Source organism: Cherax quadricarinatus, chromosome 97 (assembly GCF_038502225.1).
Source record: "Cherax quadricarinatus isolate ZL_2023a chromosome 97, ASM3850222v1, whole genome shotgun sequence".
NCBI lineage: Eukaryota > Metazoa > Arthropoda > Malacostraca > Decapoda > Parastacidae > Cherax > Cherax quadricarinatus.
Window position 1 is genome coordinate 6,202,569 of NC_091388.1, and position 25,237 is coordinate 6,227,805.

A 25,237-nucleotide genomic window follows, 5' to 3' on the forward strand; every position below is an offset into this window, starting at 1 on the left:
AAAAGAGAGAGAACACTGAAAGTCATACAGTGCATGACAGGTTATCAGGTTCATCTATAAAGTATGAATCACCTCCCAGGTTAGTAGTAAGGAACAATATTGCAAAGCCTAATACAATATTACAACATACAATAGCACAATGCTTGTATCATCTTAGCTCACATTTACAGTGGGAAATTTAAATCACAGAATCTCTGGTCTTCACTTCAGACCCAGTGAATAACTTATAATACCATCTCGTCTATATTTGAAATTCCTTTACCTGTGCTCCTTGGAATGAGAACCAAAAAGATATGTACTTTACACCTGCAAGATTCTAGGGACTGGTTCCAAATCTGCATTCAGAAATCCCTCCCTATGAAAGCAAGGTACTGCTGGGTAGGTGGTGCAAAATGATCCCATTGAAAAGCAGGGGTCACACAAGGGCTGTCTTCCATCAGGAACTCCAAAAGCGCTTTGATCCCTGGCTGTCTTCACACAGGAACGCTGTATAGCCCTTGTGGCTTAGCGCTTCTTTTTGATTATAATAATAATAATTCACACAGGAACTTCGAAGGTGCTTAAAGTATGTCCCTGATCAGTTGATGCAGCTGGGTGTGTGGCAGGACAGTTGGGGGCGCTGACTCCCAAATATATCCTTTAGGCATCCTTAAGGCTCTGAAAATTCAGAATGTATAAATCATCAAATATCAACAAACCGGTCATATCCCACCAAGGCAGGGTCACCCAAAAGGAAAAACGAAGGTTTCTCCTTTTAAATTTAGTAATATATACAAAAGAAGGGGTTACTAGCTCCTTGCTCCAGGCATTTTAGTCGCCTCTTACGACACGCATGACTTATGGAGGAAGAATTCTGTTCTACTTTCCCATGGAGATAAAAGGAAATAAAAAAGAACAAGAACTAGTAAGAAAATAGCAGAAAACCCAGAGGGGTGTGTGTATATATATGTTTGTATGCAAGTGTAGTGTGACATAAGTGTAAGCAGAAGTAGCAAGACATACCTGAAACCTTGCATATTTATGAGAAAAACGACACCAGCAATTCTACCATCATGTAAAACAATTACAGGCTTCCATTTTACAAGCATCTGGCAGGACAGTAGTACCTCCTGGGCAGTTGCTGTCTACCAACCTACTACCAGAATGTATAAAAACTTGAATAATATAATTTGGAATTGGTAAGCTAACCCCAGCATCTATTTACACCAGCATAAAACAAGGACCAGCTTCAGCACAGTTTCTAACTCCACTTGAAGAGTTAATCAGTTCATTGCAGCACTGTCTCTGTTGGGAAAGGCTTCTCTGTCAACCTACAAGTCTTTACTCTATCTTGGCTTTATCAGTACAAGGACATAATAGAGATAAATGGTAAAAAATGTCAACATGATGCAAAAATAAACATGAATGCAGAATAATGTGATCCTTTAATGACAACAGTGGGTTTTATCAAGCCACAAACAGATCTGTTTTTGACGATAAAACCCACTGTGTGGACGAAACGTAGTCAGTGTGTGGGCAAAATGTAGTCAATAAAGGATCTTATTATGCTGCATTTATGTTTATTTTTCAAGAGCGACATCATGTGAAGACTGTAGAACTACATACAAAAGACGAGGTAATCAGTCCCTCAGACTTGGAGTTGATGATCACCGTAGTCGTGAAGACTGTGAAGCGCAGGCAGGAAGATTGGTGCTTATATACCGGTGTCAGGTGAGGGAGGTGCAGCAGATGAAGGCATAGTCAGCGGTGGTAGGTCATGCTTAACCCTTTGAGGGTTTCGGACGTACTAGTACGGCTTACGACCCAGGGTTTTTGACGTACTAGTACGCCTAAATTCTAGCGCCCTCAAATCTAGTGGGAGAAAGCTGGTAGGCCTACATATGAAAGAATGGATCTATGTGGTCAGTTTTCTATCCGAGACGTCTCAATATCCAGGCCCTTCTCAACAAGATCAATGCAGCCGAACCATCAATAAAGTTTACACGAACTCGAAAATGATGGCAAACTTCCTTTCCTCGACGTTCTACTGTGCAGATCTCCCGACAGTGACAAACTTCTCTTCAAAGTGTATAGAAAACCTACCAACAAGGACGATCTTATACACTTTTATTCACACCAAGATACCCGCACTAAGAGAGGAGTCCTCATTGGCTTCTTCTTGAGAGCTCTTCGCATCTCCAGCCCTTGTTTTCTAAAAGAATGCACTTACATAACACAAGCCTTTACACGTCTTCAGTTCCCATCTTTCTTCATCCGAGATTGCAGACTCAAGGCACAAGCTATCCTCGACAAACCGCCCATGGAACAGCCCCCTAAACAGTTCATAGTACTCCCATGTGGCGATGTTGCCACGAATACTCGCCGGGCACTTGGTATGAGTAACATCAATGTTTCCACCATAAACACATCCTCTATCAAAGACCTCACTACTAAACGCAGCCCCACACCTCTAACTTCTACAGCAGGCGTCTACACTATCCCCTGTGGGTTCTGTCCCAAGAAATATGTAGGCGAGACAGGCAGAGATCTTGCAGTCCGCCTGAATGAGCATCGAAATGCCTCTAACAGAGACGATGTAAGGTACGCCTGTGTCCTCCACAGAGACTCCACGGGGCATTTGATGAACTGGAACGAGGCACAACTCGTTCTCACCGAACCAGACCTCAGACGCCGACGGTGCCTAGAAGCCTCACTAATCACCGTCACCGACACTATAGAACGCAACACTGGAAACTACAAAATTTCAAAAACATTGGCATACATGATACTTAAGCAGCACCAACCCAACAACACAGGAGTCACGTGATTTCATCGTCTACCCTCGCCTCGCATGGGCCAGTAGGCCTTCTACAGTGTTCCTCCATTCTTATGTTCTTATGACATTCCTCAGGTCACGTGCGTCACATCTCACTCTCCGCCTATATATATAATGTCTTTCTACCTCTGTATGTTAGAAGTGATCAAGGTTCCAGGACCGAAACGTTTTCTAATAAATATGTTATAGTGTTTGCTTACGTGTCTTTCTAAACCAACTTGTCGGTATTTATTACCAAGGTTTATACCACAGGTACACATATATATAATTATCATACATAGTTTAACATATGTGTAAATTATCTAGGATAACTCCAAAATGAGCTGCAGGTATTCACACACAGGTCTGTTGATGATAATCCTAATAAGTGTTCTTGACTCGAAGATATTGTGACAAGGCCAGAGAGGGAGATACCCCACAGCCTCTCTTGGGCAGAGTTGTCGTCCAAGCAAATCATTGACACACAGACAATGAACAAGACACACACAGAGCATATCGTTAAGAAACACTGTGTCTAATCGACATGTGACTAAGAAAAAAATGATAACTGTCAATTAATAAGACACAGTGTTTGAATAAAAATCTAAAATTACTCAAAAAAGAAGAAAAAATCTTGACTTTTCAAGAAAAGGCTTTTTCCTTTATATATTATTCCTTCCTGCAGAAGGAATAATATATGAATTTTACAGTTAACTGTGAATAAGTGAAGTTTTCCATTAGAGTTTTTGGTCATACTGAGAATAAAAAATGATGGGTAGCTGTATCAGATGAAAATATTTAACTTCATAATTATTCTTCATCTTTAAACAAACCGGCCGTATCCCACCAAGGCGGGGTGGCCCAAAACGAAAAACAAAAGTTTCTCTTTTTAAATTTAGTAATTTATACAGGGGTTACTAGCCCCTTGCCCCTGGCATTTTAGTCGCCTCTTACAACACGCATGGCTTACGGAGGAAGAATTCTGTTCCACTTCCCCATGGAGATAAGAGGAAATAAACAAGAACAAGAACTAGAAAGAAAATAGAAGAAAACCCAGAGGGGTGTGTATATACAGTGGACCCCCGGTTTACGATCAGCTCCCAATGCGACCAATTATGTAAGTGTATTTATGTAAGTGCGTTTGTATGTGTATGTTTGGGGGTCTAAATGGACTAATCTAATTCACAATATTCCTTATGGGAACAAATTCGGTCAGTACTGGCACCTGAACATACTTCTGGAATGAAATAATATCGTAAACTGGGGGTCCACTGTATATGCTTGTACAGTGGACCCCCGCTTAACGATCACCTCCAAATGCGACCAATTATGTAAGTGTATTTATGTAACTGCGTTTGTACGTGTATGTTTGAGGGTCTGAAATGGACTAATCTACTTCACAATATTCCTTATGGGAAAAAATTCGGTCAGTACTGGCACCTGAACATACTACTGGAATGAAAAAAGTTCGTTAACCGGGGATCCACTGTACATGTATGTGTAGTGTGACCAAAGTGTAAGTAGAACTAGCAAGACGTACCTGAAATCTTGCATGTTCATGAGACAGAAAAAAGGACACCAGCAATCCTACCATCATGTAAAACAATTACAGGTAGCTTCATAATTATACTACATAATTAATCCTACTTAATAGTCTACATCTAGTTCTTAAGTAATCTTTACATATTAGGATTAGTTTGAAATACATAGCATGTTAGTGGCTTTCTTTTGTGCTTAATATTTTATTACAAGTAAATTACATTATCTATATACTGCAGAAATGAAATTGTGGTATCTCATGCCTTATATGTCAATATTCTCTACCTTTATCTTTCTTTAGGTTTTTTCTGTTAACACATCGGCTGTCTTCTACCAAAGCAGGGTGACCACCCGGGCAGGGTGACCACCCGGGCAGGGTGACCACCCGGGCAGGGTGACCACCCGGGCAGGGTGACCACCCGGGCAGGGTGACCACCCGGGCAGGGTGACCACCCAGGCAGGGTGACCACCCAGGCAGGGTGACCACCCAGGCAGGGTGACCACCCAGGCAGGGTGACCACCCAGGCAGGGTGACCACCCAGGCAGGGTGACCACCCAGGCAGGATGACCACCCAGGCAGGGTGACCACCCAGGCAGGATGACCACCCGGGCAAGGTGACCACCCAGGCAGGGTGACCACCCAGGCAGGGTGACCACCCAGGCAGGGTGACCACCCATGCAGGATGGCCACCCAGGCAGGATGACCACCCAGTGTAGACAGCCTGTACTGTCTGCACAGACAGTTTATGCTGTCTGCCAGCTTAGTTCATATTTTGCGGCACTAAGGTGCTGCCCTCTCTAGGCCTGCCCAGGTCAGTGGGACGCTGGTCCCACTCGCACTCGCCCATTCACTTAGAGGCCTAGAAGCAGTCAACAAGTCTACTCTCTCCCTAGTGGGCATGACCCTCCTGGACCATGGGCACAACACACAAGCCTGTGTACCCACCATGACCTTGCAAATAAAGCAAGAAGCCTCCGAAGACGTTTATCATTGAACCCCACTCCGTTGCAGCATCACCAAATAATCTCGTTATACCAGGCAGGATGACCACCCAGGCAGGGTGACCACCCGGGCAGGGTGACCACCCGGGCAGGGTGACCACCCGGGCAGGGTGACCACCCGGGCAGGGTGACCACCCGGGCAGGGTGACCACCCGGGCAGGGTGACCACCCGGGCAGGGTGACCACCCGGGTAGGGTGACCTGAAAATGAAGAAACAGTTTTTTCTTTTCATATTTAGTAACATATGCAGGAGAAGGGGTTACTAACCCCTTGCTCCCTGCATTTTAGTCGCCTCTTATGACATGCATGGCTAGTGGAGAAAGGATTCTTTTCCACCTCCCCATGGAGAAATACTACAAACATTGTCCGATATTTTTAGGATATGTTCGAAACTCTCCATGAGGAAGTGGGACAGAATTATTCCTCCGTAAGCCATGCATGTCATAAGAGGCGACTAAAATGCCAGGAGCAAGAGACTACACACAAATAATCCGCACGTAGAAGAGAATAGCTTACGGCAATGTTTCAGTCTCACTTGGACCATTTACAAAGTGGATCATTCCAGTCATGGTATTGTGCCTTTTTTTTGTTATTTATGCAAGGGGCTAGTAACGCCTTCTCCCATATACGTACATTACTAGAGTTAAAGAGAAACTTTCATTTTTCTTTCAGGGCCACCCAGCCTCGGTGGGATATGGCTGGTTTGTTGAAAGAAAGAATATATAATGATGATATTATACACAATAATGATATAATAAAGATATACACAATATAGAAGATTCTCAATGTGTTTGTAAGTCAAGGACTTGGTGTATATTAGACAATTAGGGTGACTGACATATACTGCTACTCTACAGAAACACTGTGGGCAGCCTTAAAATTAAAATGTGATTACCATCAACAGGATATATAGCAAAGATATCAAACTAACTTTAGTACACCACTACTTCCTGATAGTAATGACAATATCTTGAAGTTTTGAAAACTGTGCGAATGGAACAGTTTCAGGAGACAGGTCAATCTCTTTTGAGGGTGCTGGAGAGAAGGTGAAGTTCTGGAGCAATGCTGCTGAGAAGATAAACAGCTCCATCCTGGCCAAAGACTCGCCCAGACATTGCCGTCGACCTGGTGACAAATTTGGTGTGTGAATTTCAGCATTACAAATTAGAAAAAGAGGATCAATACCATGACCAGAATAATACACAAATAACACGCACATGGGAGAGAGAGAAGCTTATGATGACATTTTGGTCTGACCTGGATCATTTACAAAGTCACACTCAAACACAAAAAGGTATTGTTGTGACTTTTTAATGGTCTAAGTAGGACCAAAATGTTATAATCTCTCTCTCTACTGAAATTAGAATAAAACTACTGTCTGCTATAAACATAGAAGAAGTATACACTATGATCAATTCCTTTAGTATTAAGTAGTATGTAAGCCATTAATATAGGTAGTAGGTAGGTAGACAGCAACCACCTAGGGAGGTACTACCGTTCTGCCAAGTGAGTGCAAAACGAAAGCTTGTAATTGTTTTACATGATGGTAGGATTGCTGGTGTCCATTTTTCTGTCTCATAAACATGCAAGGTTTCAGGTACATCTTGCTATTTCTACTTACACTTATGTCACACTACACATACATATACAAGCATATATATACACACCCCTCTGGGTTTTCTTCTATTTTCTTACTAGTTCTTGTTCTTGTTTATTTCCTCTTACCTCCATGGGGAAGTGAAACACAATTCTTCCTCCGTAAGCCATGTGTGTTGTAAGAGACGACTAAAATGCCAGGAGCAAGGGGCTAGTAACCCCTTCTCCTGTATATATTACTAAATTTAAAAGGAGAAACTTTAGTTTTTTCTTTTGGGCCACCCCACCTCAGTGGGATACGGCTGGTACGTTGAAAGAAGAAGAAAAGGAGAAACATTTGTTTTTCCTTTTGGGGCACCCCACCTCGGTGGGATATGGCTGGCGTGTTGAAAGAAGAAAAGTCATTAAATTAAGTCTGCCCATAATGTCTAGGCATGATAGTGGCTCTCTTTGTACTGTACCCCATTATTGTAATTTCATAATCTCAGTGTAACCTTGAAAAGAAATTAACCTTGTTTGTTTCATGTGCAGGTTATTCACATATTATAATTAGGCCAGATGTACAGAAGACATATTTTTGTTTTTCTACCTCAATGGTTATCTCCCACTAAAGTAGGGTAAACAAAAGGAAAAAAACACATAATTTTTCTTACAATCATGTACAATGATATATTTAATCTACTTACATATACATCCATTATGTATTCAGTGTTATTTCTATACAAACCATACCCCCGGCCGGGATTGAACCCGCGGTCATAGAGTCTCAAAACTCCAGCCCGTCGCGCTAGCCACTAGACCAGCTGGTCTAGTGGCTAGCGCGACGGGCTGGAGTTTTGAGACTCTATGACCGCGGGTTCAATCCCGGCCGGGGGTATGGTTTATTTGCAATCGTGTCATTACGATTTCTTAAGTCAAGTTATTTCTATACACTTAATGTCCTTAAAAACATACTTGTACTGTATATTGCCCCTGTAATACTAATTTAGGCTTAAACTTGTCCAAAATGCTGTGCATAACCATCGGCTTTCTGCGCGCATTCAAGTGTCAACCATTCCTGTATATACAATGGATCATGTGGAAATAAACTTCAAATTTGCACTTGAAAACTTTGAATCACTCATTTAACTGCTGTCTTCCCAGAAGTGTGCTAACATCCCTAATTCAGAGATAATTATCATTATTACATTTATGTAATGAGAGAGTGGGTGAGATGTTATCAACAAATTTTGTTGAAAATAAGAAAAAATTTTGGAGTCAGATTAACAAGTTAAGAAAGCCTAGAGAACAAATGGATTTGTCAGTTAAAAATAAGAGAGGAGAGTTATTAAATGGAGAGTTAGAGGTATTGGGAAGATGGAGGGAATATTTTGAGGAATTGTTAAATGTTGATGAAGATAGGGAAGCTGTGATTTCGTGTATAGGGCAAGGAGGAATAACATCTTGTAGGAGTGAGGAAGAGCCAGTTGTGAGTGTGGGGGAAGTTCGTGAGGCAGTAGGTAAAATGAAAGGGGGTAAGGCAGCCGGGATTGATGGGATAAAGATAGAAATGTAAAAAGCAGGTGGGGATATAGTTTTGGAGTGGTTGGTGCAATTATTTAATAAATGTATGGAAGAGGGTAAGGTACCTAGGGATTGGCAGAGAGCATGCATAGTTCCTTTGTATAAAGGCAAAAGGGATAAAAGAGAGTGCAAAAATTATAGGGGGATAAGTCTGTTGAGTGTACCTGGTAAAGTGTATGGTACAGTTATAATTGAAAGAATTAAGAGTAAGACGGAGAATAGGATAGCAGATGAACAAGGAGGCTTTAGGAAAGGTAGGGGGTGTGTGGACCAGGTGTTTACAGTGAAACATATAAGTGAACAGTATTTAGATAAGGCTAAAGAGGTCTTTGTGGCATTTATGGATTTGGAAAAGGCGTATGACAGGGTGGATAGGGGGGCAATGTGGCAGATGTTGCAAGTGTATGGTGTAGGAGGTAGGTTACTGAAAGCAGTGAAGAGTTTTTACGAGGATAGTGAGGCTCAAGTTAGAGTATGTAGGAAAGAGGGAAATTTTTTCCCAGTAAAAGTAGGCCTTAGACAAGGATGTGTGATGTCACCGTGGTTGTTTAATATATTTATAGATGGGGTTGTAAGAGAAGTAAATGCGAGGGTCTTGGCAAGAGGCGTGGAGTTAAAAGATAAAGAATCACACACAAAGTGGGAGTTGTCACAGCTGCTCTTTGCTGATGACACTGTGCTCTTGGGAGATTCTGAAGAGAAGTTGCAGAGATTGGTGGATGAATTTGGTAGGGTGTGCAAAAGAAGAAAATTAAAGGTGAATACAGGAAAGAGTAAGGTTATGAGGATAACAAAAAGATTAGGTGATGAAAGATTGAATATCAGATTGGAGGGAGAGAGTATGGAGGAGGTGAATGTATTCAGATATTTGGGAGTGGACGTGTCAGCGGATGGGTCTATGAAAGATGAGGTGAATCATAGAATTGACGAGGGAAAAAGAGTGAGTGGTGCACTTAGGAGTCTGTGGAGACAAAGAACTTTGTCCTTGGAGGCAAAGAGGGGAATGTGTATAGTTTTACCAACGCTCTTATATGGGTGTGAAGCATGGGTGATGAATGTTGCAGCGAGGAGAAGGCTGGAGGCATATATTCATATTCATCTTATGATATTTTTGACTTACGATGAGTTTGTTGGAATGTAACCCCATCGTAAGTCAAGAAGCACTTGTAGTAATTTATACAGGAGATGGGGGTTACTAGACCCTTGTTATAGTGTTAATGTGGTTATTTAATGTCTTTACTGATAGGGTAATTGGAGGGTAATATAAACTGTGATGTCAGCACAATTCTGGAAAGACCAATAGAATGATGGATGGTGAAGGTATTTTCTTTGAGTCACCCCATCCTGCAAAGTGACCCAAAGGAATCCCAAGCTAAAAAAAATGATGTGGTTGTAAAAGAAGTCAATGCTATTACCTAAGAGAGTTCCTGATTTAAAAGATAATAATTCTGGTTTCAAAGATAAATTGTGGTTTAAAAGATAATGATTCTGGATTAAAAGCTAATGATTCTGGTTTAAATGATAATGATTATAGTTTAAATCAATGATTCTGGTTTAAAATAAAATGATTCTGATATAAAATGGAAGGTGTCATGTTACTGTTTTCTAATGAAAGAGCCTCAGGAAAATTTAAACTAGAAACTGCAGAAGGCAGTGGAGGAGTTTGGGACGGGATATATAAAAAAAAAAATTAAGTTGGAAGTTAATATCAAAAAAGGTAATCAGAGTAATAACATGCAATAAAAGATTGGAGGGAGGAAGAATGATGAAGAGAATGTAAATATTTGGGAGAATGTGTTCAAATCAAATCCTTTATTTTTTTGTACAGTACAATACAATACATTACAGTGAAGTACAGTACAGTACAATATGGTACAGTACAATACAGTACAGTACAGTGAAGTACAGTACAGTACAACACTGTACTGTATTGTACTGTACTTCACTGTACTTCACTGTACTGTACTGTATTGTACTGTACTGTATTGTACTGTACTGTATTGTACTATATTGTACTGTATTGTATTACAGTACAGTACTGTACAGTACAGTACAGTACAGTACAGTAAGTTCACAGTACAGTACTACAGTACTTCACAGTACAGTACAGTACAGTACACAGTACAGTACAGTACTACAGTACAGTACAATACAGTACAGTACAGTACAATACAGTACAGTACAGTACAATACAGTACAGTACAATACAGTACAGTACAATACAGTACAGTACAATACAGTACAATACAGTACAGTACAATACAGTACAGTACAGTACAATACAGTACAGTACAATACAGTACAGTACAATACAGTACAGTACAATACAGTACAATACAGTACAATACAGTACAATACAGTACAATACAGTACAGTACAGTACAGTACAATACAGTACAGTACAATACAATACAGTACAATACAGTACAGTACAATACAGTACAGTACAATACAGTACAATACAGTACAATACAGTACAATACAGTACAGTACAATACAGTACAGTACAATACAGTACAGTACAATACAGTACAGTACAATACAGTACAGTACAGTACAATACAGTACAATACAGTACAGTACAATACAGTACAGTACAATACAGTACAATACAGTACAGTACAATACAGTACAGTACAGTACAATACAGTACAGTACAGTACAGTACAATACAGTACAATACAGTACAGTACAATACAGTACAGTACAATACAGTACAGTACAATACAGTACAGTACAGTACAGTACAATACAGTACAGTACAATACAGTACAGTACAATACAGTACAGTACAGTACAGTACAATACAGTACAGTACAATACAGTACAGTACAATACAGTACAGTACAATACAGTACAGTACAGTACAATACAGTACAGTACAATACAGTACAGTACAATACAGTACAGTACAATACAGTACAATACAGTACAGTACAATACAGTACAGTACAGAACAGTACAATACAGTACAGTGAAGTACAGTACAGTACAGTACAATACAGTACAGTACAGTTCAACAGAGTACAATACAGTACAATACAGTACAGTACAATACAGTACAGTACAATACAGTACAGTACAATACAGTACAGTACAATACAGTACAATACAGTACAGTACAGTACAATACAGTACAGTACAATACAGTACAATACAGTACAGTACAATACAGTACAATACAGTACAATACAGTACAACACAATACAGTACAGTACAATACAATACAGTACAATACAGTACAGTACAATACAGTACAGTACAATACAGTACAGTACAATACAGTACAGTACAATACAGTACAGTACAATACAGTACAGTACAATACAGTACAGTACAATACAGTACAGTACAATACAGTACAGTACAATACAGTACAGTACAATACAGTACAATACAGTACAGTACAATACAGTACAGTACAATACAGTACAGTACAATACAGTACAGTACAATACAGTACAGTACAATACAGTACAGTACAATACAGTACAGTACAGTACAATACAGTACAGTACAATACAGTACAATACAGTACAGTACAGTACAATACAGTACAGTACAATACAGTACAATACAGTACAGTACAATACAGTACAGTACAATACAGTACAGTACAATACAGTACAGTACAATACAGTACAGTACAATACAGTACAGTACAATACAGTACAGTACAATACAGTACAATACAGTACAGTACAATACAGTACAGTACAGTACAATACAGTACAGTACAATACAGTACAGTACAATACAGTACAGTACAATACAGTACAGTACAATACAGTACAGTACAATACAGTACAGTACAATACAGTACAGTACAATACAGTACAGTACAATACAGTACAGTACAATACAGTACAGTACAATACAGTACAGTACAATACAGTACAGTACAATACAGTACAATACAGTACAGTACAGTACAATACAGTACAGTACAATACAATACAGTACAGTACAATAGAGTACAATACAGTACAGTACAGAACAGTACAATACAGTGCAATACAGTACAGAACAGTACAATACAATACAGTACAGTACAATACAGTACAGTACAGTACAGTACAGTACAATACAGTACAGTACAATACAGTACAGTACAATACAGTACAGTACAATACAGTACAATACAATACAGTACAATACAGTACAGTACAATACAGTACAGTACAATACAGTACAGTACAATACAGTACAGTACAATACAGTACAGTACAATACAGTACAGTACAATACAGTACAGTACAATACAGTACAATACAGTACAGTACAATACAGTACAGTACAATACAGTACAGTACAGTACAATACAGTACAGTACAGTACAATACAGTACAGTACAATACAGTACAGTACAATACAGTACAGTACAATACAGTACAGTACAGTACAATACAGTACAGTACAGTACAATACAGTACAGTACAATACAGTACAATACAGTACAGTACAATACAGTACAGTACAATACAGTACAGTACAATACAGTACAGTACAATACAGTACAATACAGTACAGTACAATACAGTACAATACAGTACAGTACAATACAGTACAGTACAGTACAATACAGTACAGTACAATACAGTACAATACAGTACAGTACAATACAGTACAGTACAGTACAATACAGTACAGTACAATACAGTACAATACAGTACAGTACAGTACAATACAGTACAGTACAGTACAATACAGTACAGTACAATACAGTACAGTACAATACAGTACAGTACAGTACAGTACAATACAGTACAGTACAATACAGTACAGTACAATACAGTACAGTACAATACAGTACAGTACAATACAGTACAATACAATACAGTACAATACAGTACAGTACAATACAGTACAGTACAATACAGTACAGTACAATACAGTACAATACAGTACAATACAGTACAGTACAATACAGTACAATACAGTACAGTACAATACAGTACAATACAGTACAATACAGTACAGTACAGTACAATACAGTACAATACAGTACAGTACAATACAGTACAATACAGTACAATACAGTACAGTACAATACAGTACAGTACAATACAGTACAATACAGTACAGTACAATACAGTACAGTACAATACAGTACAGTACAATACAGTACAATACAGTACAATACAGTACAGTACAATACAGTACAGTACAATACAGTACAGTACAATACAGTACAGTACAGTACAATACAGTACAGTACAATACAGTACAGTACAGTACAGTACAATACAGTACAGTACAGTACAATACAGTACAGTACAATACAGTACAATACAGTACAGTACAATATAGTACAGTACAATACAGTACAATACAGTACAGTACAATACAGTACAATACAGTACAGTACAATACAGTACAGTACAATACAATACAGTACAATACAGTACAATACAGTACAGTACAATACAGTACAGTACAATACAGTACAGTACAGTACAATACAATACAGTACAGTACAATACAGTACAGTACAATACAGTACAGTACAATACAGTACAGTACAGTACAATACAGTACAGTACAGTACAATACAGTACAGTACAGTACAATACAGTACAGTACAATACAGTACAGTACAATACAGTACAGTACAATACAGTACAGTACAATACAGTACAGTACAATACAGTACAGTACAATACAGTACAGTACAATACAGTACAGTACAATACAGTACAATACAGTACAGTACAACTACAGTACAATACAGTACAGTACAGTGAAGTACAGTACAATATGGTACAGTACAATACAGTACAGTACAGTGAAGTACAGTACAGTACAATACAGTACAATACAGTACAATACAGTACAGTACAATACAGTACAATACAGTACAGTACAATACAGTACAGTACAATACAGTACAGTACAATACAGTACAATACAGTACAGTACAATACAGTACAATACAGTACAGTACAATACAGTACAATACAGTACAGTACAATACAGTACAGTACAATACAGTACAATACAGTACAGTACAATACAGTACAATACAGTACAGTACAGTACAATACAGTACAGTACAATACAGTACAGTACAATACAGTACAGTACAATACAGTACAATACAGTACAGTACAGTACAGTACAATACAGTACAATACAGTACAATACAGTACAATACAGTACAGTACAATACAGTACAGTACAATACATTACAATACAGTACAATACAGTACAGTACAGTACAATACAGTACAATACAGTACAATACAGTACAATACAGTACAGTACAATACAGTACAATACAGTACAATACAGTACAATACAGTACAGTACAGTACAATACAGTACAATACAGTACAGTACAGTACAATACAGTACAGTACAATACAGTACAGTACAATACAGTACAGTACAATACAGTACAGTACAATACAGTACAATACAGTACAGTACAATACAGTACAATACAGTACAGTACAATACAGTACAGTACAATACAGTACAGTACAATACAGTACAGTACAATACAGTACAGTACAATACAGTACAGTACAATACAGTACAATACAGTACAGTACAATACAGTACAGTACAGTACAATACAGTACAATACAGTACAGTACAATACAGTACAGTGAAGTACAGTACAATACAGTACAGTGAAGTACAGTACAATACAGTACAGTGAAGTACAGTACAATACAGTACAATACAGTACAGTACAATACAGTACAGTACAATACAGTACAATACAGTACAGTACAGTACAATACAGTACAGTACAATACAGTACAGTACAATACAGTACAGTACAATACAGTACAGTACAATACAGTACAGTACAATACAGTACAGTACAGTACAGTACAGTACAATACAGTACAGTACAATACAGTACAGTACAATACAGTACAGTACAATACAGTACAGTACAATACAGTACAGTACAATACAGTACAGTACAATACAGTACAGTACAATACAGTACAGTACAATACAGTACAGTACAATACAGTACAGTACAATACAGTACAGTACAATACAGTACAGTACAATACAGTACAATACAGTACAATACAGTACAGTACAATACAGTACAATACAGTACAGTACAATACAGTACAGTACAATACAGTACAGTACAATACAGTACAGTACAATACAGTACAGTACAGTACAATACAGTACAATACAGTACAGTACAATACAGTACAATACAGTACAGTACAATACAGTACAATACAGTACAATACAGTACAGTACAATACAGTACAGTACAATACAGTACAGTACAATACAGTACAGTACAATACAGTACAGTACAATACAGTACAATACAGTACAGTACAATACAGTACAATACAGTACAGTACAGTACAATACAGTACAGTACAATACAGTACAGTACAATACAGTACAGTACAATACAGTACAGTACAATACAGTACAATACAGTACAATACAGTACAATACAGTACAGTACAATACAGTACAGTACAATACAGTACAGTACAATACAGTACAGTACAATACAGTACAATACAGTACAATACAGTACAATACAGTACAGTGAAGTACAATGCAGTACAATACAGTACAGTACAATACAGTACAATACAGTATAGTACAGTACAATACAGTACAATACAGTACAGTACAGTGAAGTATAACACAGTACAGTGAAGTACAATACAGAACAATACAGTACAGTACATTACAGTACAATACAGTACAGTACAATACAGTACAATAGAGTACAGTACAGTGAAGTATAATACAGTACAGTGAAGTACAATACAGTACAGTACAATACAGTACAATACAGTACAATACAGTACAGTACAATACAGTACAGTACAGTACAATACAGTACAATACAGTACAATACAGTACAGTACAATACAGTACAATACAGTACAGTACAATACAGTACAATACAGTACAGTACAATACAGTACAGTACAATACAGTACAATACAGTACAGTACAATACAGTACAGTACAATACAGTACAATACAGTACAGTACAATACAGTACAGTACAATACAGTACAATACAGTACAATACAGTACAATACAGTACAATACAGTACAGTACAATACAGTACAGTACAATACAGTACAATACAGTACAATACAGTACAGTACAATACAGTACAATACAGTACAGTACAATACAGTACAGTACAATACAGTACAATACAGTACAGTACAGTACAATACAGTACAATACAGTACAGTAAAGTACAGTACAATACAGTACAATACAATACAGTACAGTACAATACAGTACAGTACAGTACAATACAGTACAATACAGTACAATACAGTACAATACAGTACAGTACAATACAGTACAGTACAGTACAGTACAGTACAATACAGTACAGTACAGTACAATACAGTACAGTACAGTACAGTACAGTACAGTACAGTACAGTACAGTACAGTACAATACAGTACAGTACAATACAGTACAATACAGTACAGTACAATACAGTACAGTACAATACAGTACAGTACAATACAGTACAGTACAGTACAATACAGTACAGTACAATACAGTACAGTACAGTACAATACAGTACAGTACAATCTGTCAGGCACAAAGAAAGCCACTAACTCACGAACATTTCAGGCAGAATAATTCTAATTCTTACAGACTACTTAAAACTAGACATAGGTTATGGAATGGTAAATTTTAATTATGTATTATTACAACAATGGGAGATAGCAAAATTTATAATTACTAAAATTTATAGTAGACAAGCAGCAAAATATAATTACTACAATTTATACTAGGGGCTAGTAACTCCTTCTCTTGTATACATTACTAAATTTAAAAAGAGAAACTTTCATTTTTCTTTTTGGGTCACCCAGCCTCAGTAGGATGTGGCCAGTTTGTTGAAATATGATGATGATTTAACCTCTTGACTGTCGCAACCCCAAATCCTGATGTGTCTCCTGGTGTCACAAACACCCCCCCCCCCCCTGAAAAAAAAAAAATTCTTATGGAATGATAGAGAATTTTTTCCCAATTGTAACGACACCAAGAGAACAAAATTTGATGGAAAACTGATGGAATTATGCTTCGCGAAGTTAGTGACCTCGGCGATATTTACGAATAGGAGATTTTGCCCTCTTTGAGCCCTCTTTTCGGCTAATTCCATTCCTCCAGTCGACCAAACTCATAGCTATTTCTTTAGAACTCCACTTTTTCTATCAATTGAGTACAAGAAACTGCCCATTTACCGATTTCAACTACCAAATAACGTGGTCAGAAATTTGCAATTTGGCCTATTTCACGAAAATTAAAAAATATGAATTTCAAAATAGGGTCCAGAATGAACAATGTAGACATTCCTGGCTCTAAAATAACATTTTCTTTGTTCGTCAGTCATGTCTCCAGGCCCCTCTGATATTACTCTTGCTTTCTATTTTGAATTTTTATTCAAACAAAAATAGAAGATTTACTGTTATGCAGACTACTGCAATATTGTAATAATTGTATAAATAATGTCAACCCATTCATGATTGCATATTAGAATGGCTACTTGGATATTTATTGGTAAATGACATCATTTGTTTACTTTTGAACATCGGCAAAAATCAAACATTTTCTCTACTTTGAGCTCCATTTCAAGGTTCTTTTCATAGTAAAACTAATCAAAATCACCTCTATTTCTATAATATGTTTTCCATTCTATCAAATGAGACCAAGAAAACAAAAATACAAAGACAAATAATATACAAAAATAGACCACAAAGTCGGAATTTTAATTAAAACACAACGGTTGGAGTTTTTTTTTTCTCATTATGCACTGCGTGCTGCAGGATTTTTTTTATATGGTGCACACTGACCACACAGACCCATTCTCTCACATGTGGGCCTACCAGCTTTCTCCTGCTTGATTTGAAGCCGCTAGAATTTATGAGTATACATACGTCAAAAACAGTGACTTGTAAGACGTATATATACGACCAAAACAGTCAAAGGGTTAATCCTTAAAATTGATTTTGGGATCTTAAGTTAATTTAGATTACTCGAGTAGTTTCAAACTGGAGCTATGCTTTCAGACATAGTATAGTGTTGGTATACGTACTTAAATTTTCGTGATGAGGCGATTTTTAATTACAACCCTAAACTGGATGGCAGACAAGGGACCTTTTGCTAGTTTGGGCAATGAATTCCAGATCATGGGGCCCTTTATGTGTATTGCAGTTCTGCATAGTGTGAGGAGGACACAAGGAATGTTAAAAAGAGTTTTGTACCTTGTGTTGTGCCTGTGTTCTGTTGTAGTTATCATGGAGAAGTTTGAGTGGAGGGTTAATATTGGAGTTTAATGTAATATATGTGTAGTTGCCATGAGGAGAAAGCTGGAGGCAGTGGAGATGTCATGTCTGTGGGCAATGTGTGGTGTGAATATAATGCAGAAAATTTGTAGTTTGGAAATTAGGAGAAGGTGTGGGATTACCAAAACCATTATCCAGAGGGCTGGGGAAGGATTGTTGAGGTGGTTCAGACATGTGGAGAGAATGGAACAAAATAGAATGACTTCGAGAGTGTATAAATCTGTAGTGGAGGGAAGGCAGGGAAGGGGATGGCCTAGGAAGGGTTGGAGGGAGGGGGTAAAGGAGATTTTGTGTGCGAGGGGCTTGGACTTCCAGCAAGCGTGCATGAGCGTATTTGATAGTGAATGGAGACAAATTGTTTTAATACTTGACGTGCTGTTGGAGTGTGAGCAAAGTAATATTTATGAAGGGATTCAGGGAAACCAGCAGGCCCGACTTGAGTCCTAGAGATGGGAAGTACAGTGTCTACACTCTGAAGGAGGGGTGTTAATGTTGCAGTTTTATAACTATAGTGTAATACACCCCTCTGGCAAGACAGTGATGGAGTGAATGATGATGAAAGTTTTTCTTTTTCGGGCCACCCTGACTTGGTGGGAATCGGCCGATGTGTTAATAAAAAAAAAATAAAATAAAAATGTGTAGCAGGCACAATCAGTGTATATTTTCTAAATTAAATTCAAACTTAATAACTAGAGATAATGATTAAAGTAATTATGCTCATTATAGAATATTGCAGCAACAGTGCTCACAAAGTCAATAACAAGAGTCAATCAGTTAAAGTAACTATGCTCAATACAGAATATTACAGCAATAGCAACAGTCAATTAGCTAAAGCAACTATGCTCAATACAGAATATTACAGCAATAACAACAGTCAATTAGCTAAAGCAACTATGCTCAATACAGAATATTACAGCAATAACAACAGTCAATTAGCTAAAGCAACTATGCTCAGTACAGAATATTACAGCAATAGCAACAGTCAATTAGCTAAAGCAACTATGCTCAGTACAGAATATTACAGCAATAGCAACAGTCAATTCAAGAACATACCTATTCCAAATGGCAAGAAACCTTCTTTCTTAGGCACAAACTTCCCATTGTCGTCCAAGAAGCGACTCGGGTTAAATTTGTGAGGGTTTGGCCAGTAGCTGGGATCCTCGTGACATATCACAGAACATGCTTGAAGGGTCATACCCTATAATGAGGAGAAATAGAATAAATTTTATGTAACAATTCAGTCTGCTGAAATTTATATATTGCTCTTCTCTGGCTGAAGTAGCCACTAGCTGGTGATATTTTTCTGCAATAAAAATTTCCAAATGTTGAACAAGTGTCTCTATCCTCACCTTGTCATTTTTCTAGACCATTTACATACATTCTCCATGGGAAGTGGAACAGAATTCTTCCTCCGTAAGCCATGCGTGTTGTAAGAGGCAACTAAAATGCCAGGAGCAAGGGGCTAGTAACCCCTTCTCCTGCACAAATTACTAAATTTAAAAAGAGAAACTTTCGTTTTTCTTTTTGGGCCACCCTGCCTTGGTGGGATACAGCCAGTTTGTTGAAAGAAAAAAAAATTACGTACATTACATACAATATATTACAGGATTCTCTCTCTTTACAACACTTTGCTTTACAGTGTTTTGCTAATACAGCAGTTTCCAATTATACCTATTCTTCATTTATTCAGGCTACCTACCATAAATATATTCACTACAGATACTTCCCTACTTACAAACAAGTTCGGTTCCGAGCGGTAGTTCCGAAGTCCAGCATACGTATGTATGCAGTATTGTGCAATAGTGTAGTATATGTACGTATGAACAATGAATAACTTAGAAGGGTACATAGTTCAAACATATACATGAACACAGGAAAAATACATACTGTACACTAGCAAACAAAATATGTGAACAGGCGACATTCACCATTTTTTCACCTCAGTCTACTTTCATCATGCTCACTTATGTTTCCACTGTGATGGCCCGGCACTTCTTAGCACTACAACCTGCATCACCACTGCTTCTGTGCTTAACACCAGATATATTAGGGGTATAATAATCACAATAATACTGAATTTGTGGAGGGTGCAATCACACGTTTTTATGTTCCAAAGTTCACAACATGAATGTTCATCCGTAGGGGAGACTCTGTACTCACTATAAGCTCAGTACAAAATATTTTAAGGTAAGTAATGTCACCATGGTTGTTTCATATACAGTGGAACCCCAAATATCGGCCTTAATTCGTTCCAGAAGGCTGTTCGAGTGCCGTTACCAAACGTATTTTTTCCCATAATGAATAATGTAAATTAGATTAGTCCGTTTCAAACCCCCAAAAATATGCTTATAAAAGCACTTACAAAAGTACACTTACATAATTGTTTGAGTTGGGAGCTGTTCGAAATTCAGGGTACCACTGTATTTATAAGTGGGATTGTAAAAGAAGTAAATGCTAGGGTGTTGGGGAGAAGGGTGGGATTAAATTATGGGGAATCAAGTACAAAATGGGAGTTGACACAGTTACTTTTTGCTGATGATACTGTGCTTATGGGAGATTCTAAAGAAAAGTTGCAAAGGTTAGTGGACAAGTTTGGGAGGGTGCCTAAAGGTAGAAAGTTGAAAGTGAACATAGATAAGAGTAAGGTGATGAGGGTATCAAATGATTTAGATAAAGAAAAATTGGATATCACATTGGAGAGAGGGAGTATGGAAGAAGTGAATATTTTCAGATATTTGGGAGTTGTCTTGTCAGAGGATGGGTTTATGAAGGATGAGGTTAACCACAGAACTGATGAAGGGAAAAAAGGTGAGTGGTGTGTTGAGGTAACTGTGGGGACAAAACTGTTATCTATGGAGGCAAAGAAGGGAATGTATGAAAGTATAGTGGTACCAACACTCTTATATGGGTGTGAAGCTTGAGTTGTAAATGCTGCAGCAAAGAGGTAACTGGAAGCAGTGGAGATGTCCTGTATAAGGTCAATGTGTAGTGTAAATATTATGCAGAGAATTCATGGTGTGGAAATTAGGTGGTGTGGAGTTACAAAAGCATTAGTCAGAGGGCTGAAGAGGGGTTGTTGAGGTGGTTTGGTCATTTAGAGAGAATGAATCAAAGTAGAATGACTTGGAAAGCATATAAATCTGTAGGGAAAGGAAGGAGGAGTAGGAGTCGTCCTTGAAAAGGTTGGAGGGAGGGGGTAAAGGAGATTTTGTGGGGGGGAGGGGCTTGGATTTCCAGCAAGCATGTGTGAGCATGTTAGATAGGAATGAATGGAGACGAATGGCTTTTGGGACCTGACGAACTGTTGGAGTGTGAGCAGGGTAATATTTAATAAAGGGATTTAGGGGAACCGGTTAGTCAGACTTGAGTCCTGGAAATGGGAAGTACAATGCCTGCACTTTAAAGGAGGGGTTTGGGATATTGACAGTTTGGAGGGACTTCTAAATTGTCATATCTGTGCACCTTTGCAGAGACAGTGATTATGTGTGAGTGTGGTGAAAGTGTTGAATGATGATGAAAGTATTTTCTTTTTGGGGATTTTCTTTATTTTTGGGTCACCCTGCCTCGGTGGGAGACAGCTGACTTGTTGAAAAAAAAAAAGTAATGTGTGTGTGTTATATATGCATTTTTTAGGCCTCGCGCTATTGTTCACTTAATATACAATAGTGTAAACATAGCATCAGGCTTTTATATGCATTTGAAAGTGAAAAAAGGCTGTTTCACTTCACAGCGATTTTTTATTTACAGCAGTAGCCCGAAACCTAACCTGCTGTATAAGTGAGGCCCCTCCAGTATACTTTTTTTTAGAGTACTGGCCATCTCCCACTGAGGCAGAGTGACTCCCCTCTCCCCAAAAAAAGAAAGAAAATGAAATGCCTTTATTAAGTTTCCTTTTTACCTCCAGTAACTATACAAGAGAAGGGGTTACTAGCCCCTTTCTCACAGCATGTTAATCTCCTCTTATGACACGCATGGCTTACAAAGGAAGGATTCTGTTCTGCTTTCCCTTGGAGCTGCCTGTACATGTAGACTACATTTTTTATACTTTAGAAAGAAATGAAACTGTTTGGTTGTCTAAAAAATATTTTTAATTTGTGGATTTGTTAGAAAGCACAAAACTGATTGCACACTAACCTTGGGTAAGACATAACCTCCAAGCTCTATATCTTGTGTTACAAAATGACTGACGCTGAACGGAATGAGGGAAGACATGCGAAGAACTTCATGGATCACAGCCTCCAAGTACTGCAGTCTGCAGTTTAAAAGTTTACCTCAGAAACACTGAATAATAATAACAATGAATAATAAAAAATAATAATGGGAGCAAGGGGCTAGTGACCCCTTCTCCTGTATATATTGTAGATGAATGGTTCAGAGAACCGACATGTTGATAAATTAGACACATGTGCAACTCTTGGGTATCTGTTCAAGTTTCTCCTACGTATGGACTGATGAAGCCACTGTGTGGCGAAACGTTTCCTCAATAAAGATATCCAAGAGTTGCACATGTGTCTAATTTATCAATCCTGTATATATTACTAAATTTAAAAAGAGAAACTTTTGTTTATCCTTTTGGGCCACCCAGCCTTGGTGGGATACGGCCAGTTTGCTGAAAGAAGAAGAATCTTTATTTCTACAAGTACATGTTCATATATTTATTTCATGACAAAAGCTAGGAAAAAAATTTATTTCAACATGATACAATGTTTGTACAGAGATGACTGACACTTAGTTGTGTACAGAAAGTCCTTTAATATGTGGAGTACTTCGGGCAAACTTAGTAAGTAAGTAAGTAAATTTATTCAGGTATACACAATACAGTTACATAGAATTATCATACATAGCAGCATATGTGTAGAGAACCTGGGATAACCCAAAAAAGTCAGACAGAGTGACTTATTTCCATTGGGGTCCTTTTACCTTATTATTATAATATAAAGGTTATAATATTTTCTTATTATTCTATAATGAAGATAACTTAAGCATAGATAAATCTGGGAATTCGTGCAAGATATTCATCATTGTAAAATGTCTCTGCTGTTTTCCTATTTTGAGAGAGGGAAGAACAGGCAAGGAAAAGAAATGATGCTACAGGAATAATTGAAATGATTAACAAATAAAAAACTTCTTTCTTTCTTTCAACGAACTGACTGTATCCCACTGAGGCAAGGTGGCCCAAAAAAGAAAAACTTATGTTTCTCTCTTTAAATTTAGTAACTTATAAAGGAGAAGAGGTTACTAGCCCCTTGCTCCCTTAAATAAAAAAAGCCTATTGTCACTAAATAAGTACATAAACAATTAAATAACAAAAAAAGGCACAATACCGTGACTGGAACGATACACAAATAACCCACCCATAGAAGAGAGGAGCTTACGACTTTGTAAATGGTCCAAGTCGGACCGAAACGTTGTTGTAAGCTCCTCTCTTCTATGTCCAGGTTATTTGTGTAGCATAAACAATTACTGTAACTAAATACCAGTGTTAAAACCTATATAAATGAATACAAGTTTATCCTATCAATAAATGTGCAGTATTATGCAGAGCAAAAAAAAATTATGAATGTGCATTGCTATCACATCATCATTGTTTTTAGTTTAACATCTATATTATGCAACATCCCCCCAATGAAAAGCAGGGGTGTCACTAGCATGTTAAGAGACCATACAATAAGTGTCAGGGGCCCGAGACTGTTCAACTGCCTCCCAGCATACATAAGGGGGATTACCAACAGACCCCTGGCAGTCTTCAAGCTGGCACTGGACAAGCACCTAAAGTCGGTTCCTGACCAGCCGGGCTTTGGCTCGTATGTTGGTTTGCGTGCAGCCAGCAGTAACAGCCTAGTTGATCAGGCTCTGATCCACCAGGAGGCCTGGTCACAGACCGGGCCGCGGGGGCATTGACCCCCGGAACTCTCTCCAGGTAAATTCCAGGTAAACACCAGACCCATCCTGCTGGTGGTAGTCAAAAGATTGCAGAGATAAATAATGGATTTAGGGACTGGGCTGCAAAGTTCCGATAGCTGAACAAGGCACAGTGGCAATGAGCTGTTTACACCATCGTAAAGTCAAAAATATCGCAAGTCGAACCATCATAAAGCAAGGAGCATCTGTAGTAAGTCATTGACTTACAAACACACTGGGGACCTATTGAATTGTGAAAAATATTCAAAAGAGGAAGTCTTCAACTTATGAATAATTTTGGGACCTTCTGTAATGGTGGTTAACGCTCCCGCTTCACACTGTGAGGGCTGGGTTCGATTCCCAGCCAGAGTAGAAACACTGGGTGTGTTTCTTTCCACCTGTTGTCTATGTTCTCCATCAGCAAAATGGGTACCTGGGTGTTAGTTGACTGGTGTGGGTCGCATCCCGGGGCACTGACCTAATTTGGCGGACATACGGAGCATAACAAGGGGC

The 25,237-nt window shown here is 38.2% G+C and overlaps 1 protein-coding gene across 3 annotated transcripts in view; it reads right to left on the reverse strand.

Annotated features, from left to right (window-relative positions):
- Positions 1-518: 518 nt before the first annotated feature.
- Positions 519-25,237, reverse strand: part of LOC138851073 (cytochrome P450 2L1-like) — a gene marked incomplete at its 5' end in the record, with an annotated part of 31,415 nt that continues 6,696 nt past the window's right edge. The window contains 4 exon segments of one of the 3 annotated variants that reach the window (XM_070105202.1): positions 519-657; positions 6,267-6,460; positions 19,877-20,021; positions 22,958-23,075. In XM_070105202.1, the coding sequence (XP_069961303.1) occupies positions 6,279-6,460; positions 19,877-20,021; positions 22,958-23,075 (445 nt within the window). 3 annotated transcript variants of the gene reach the window in all.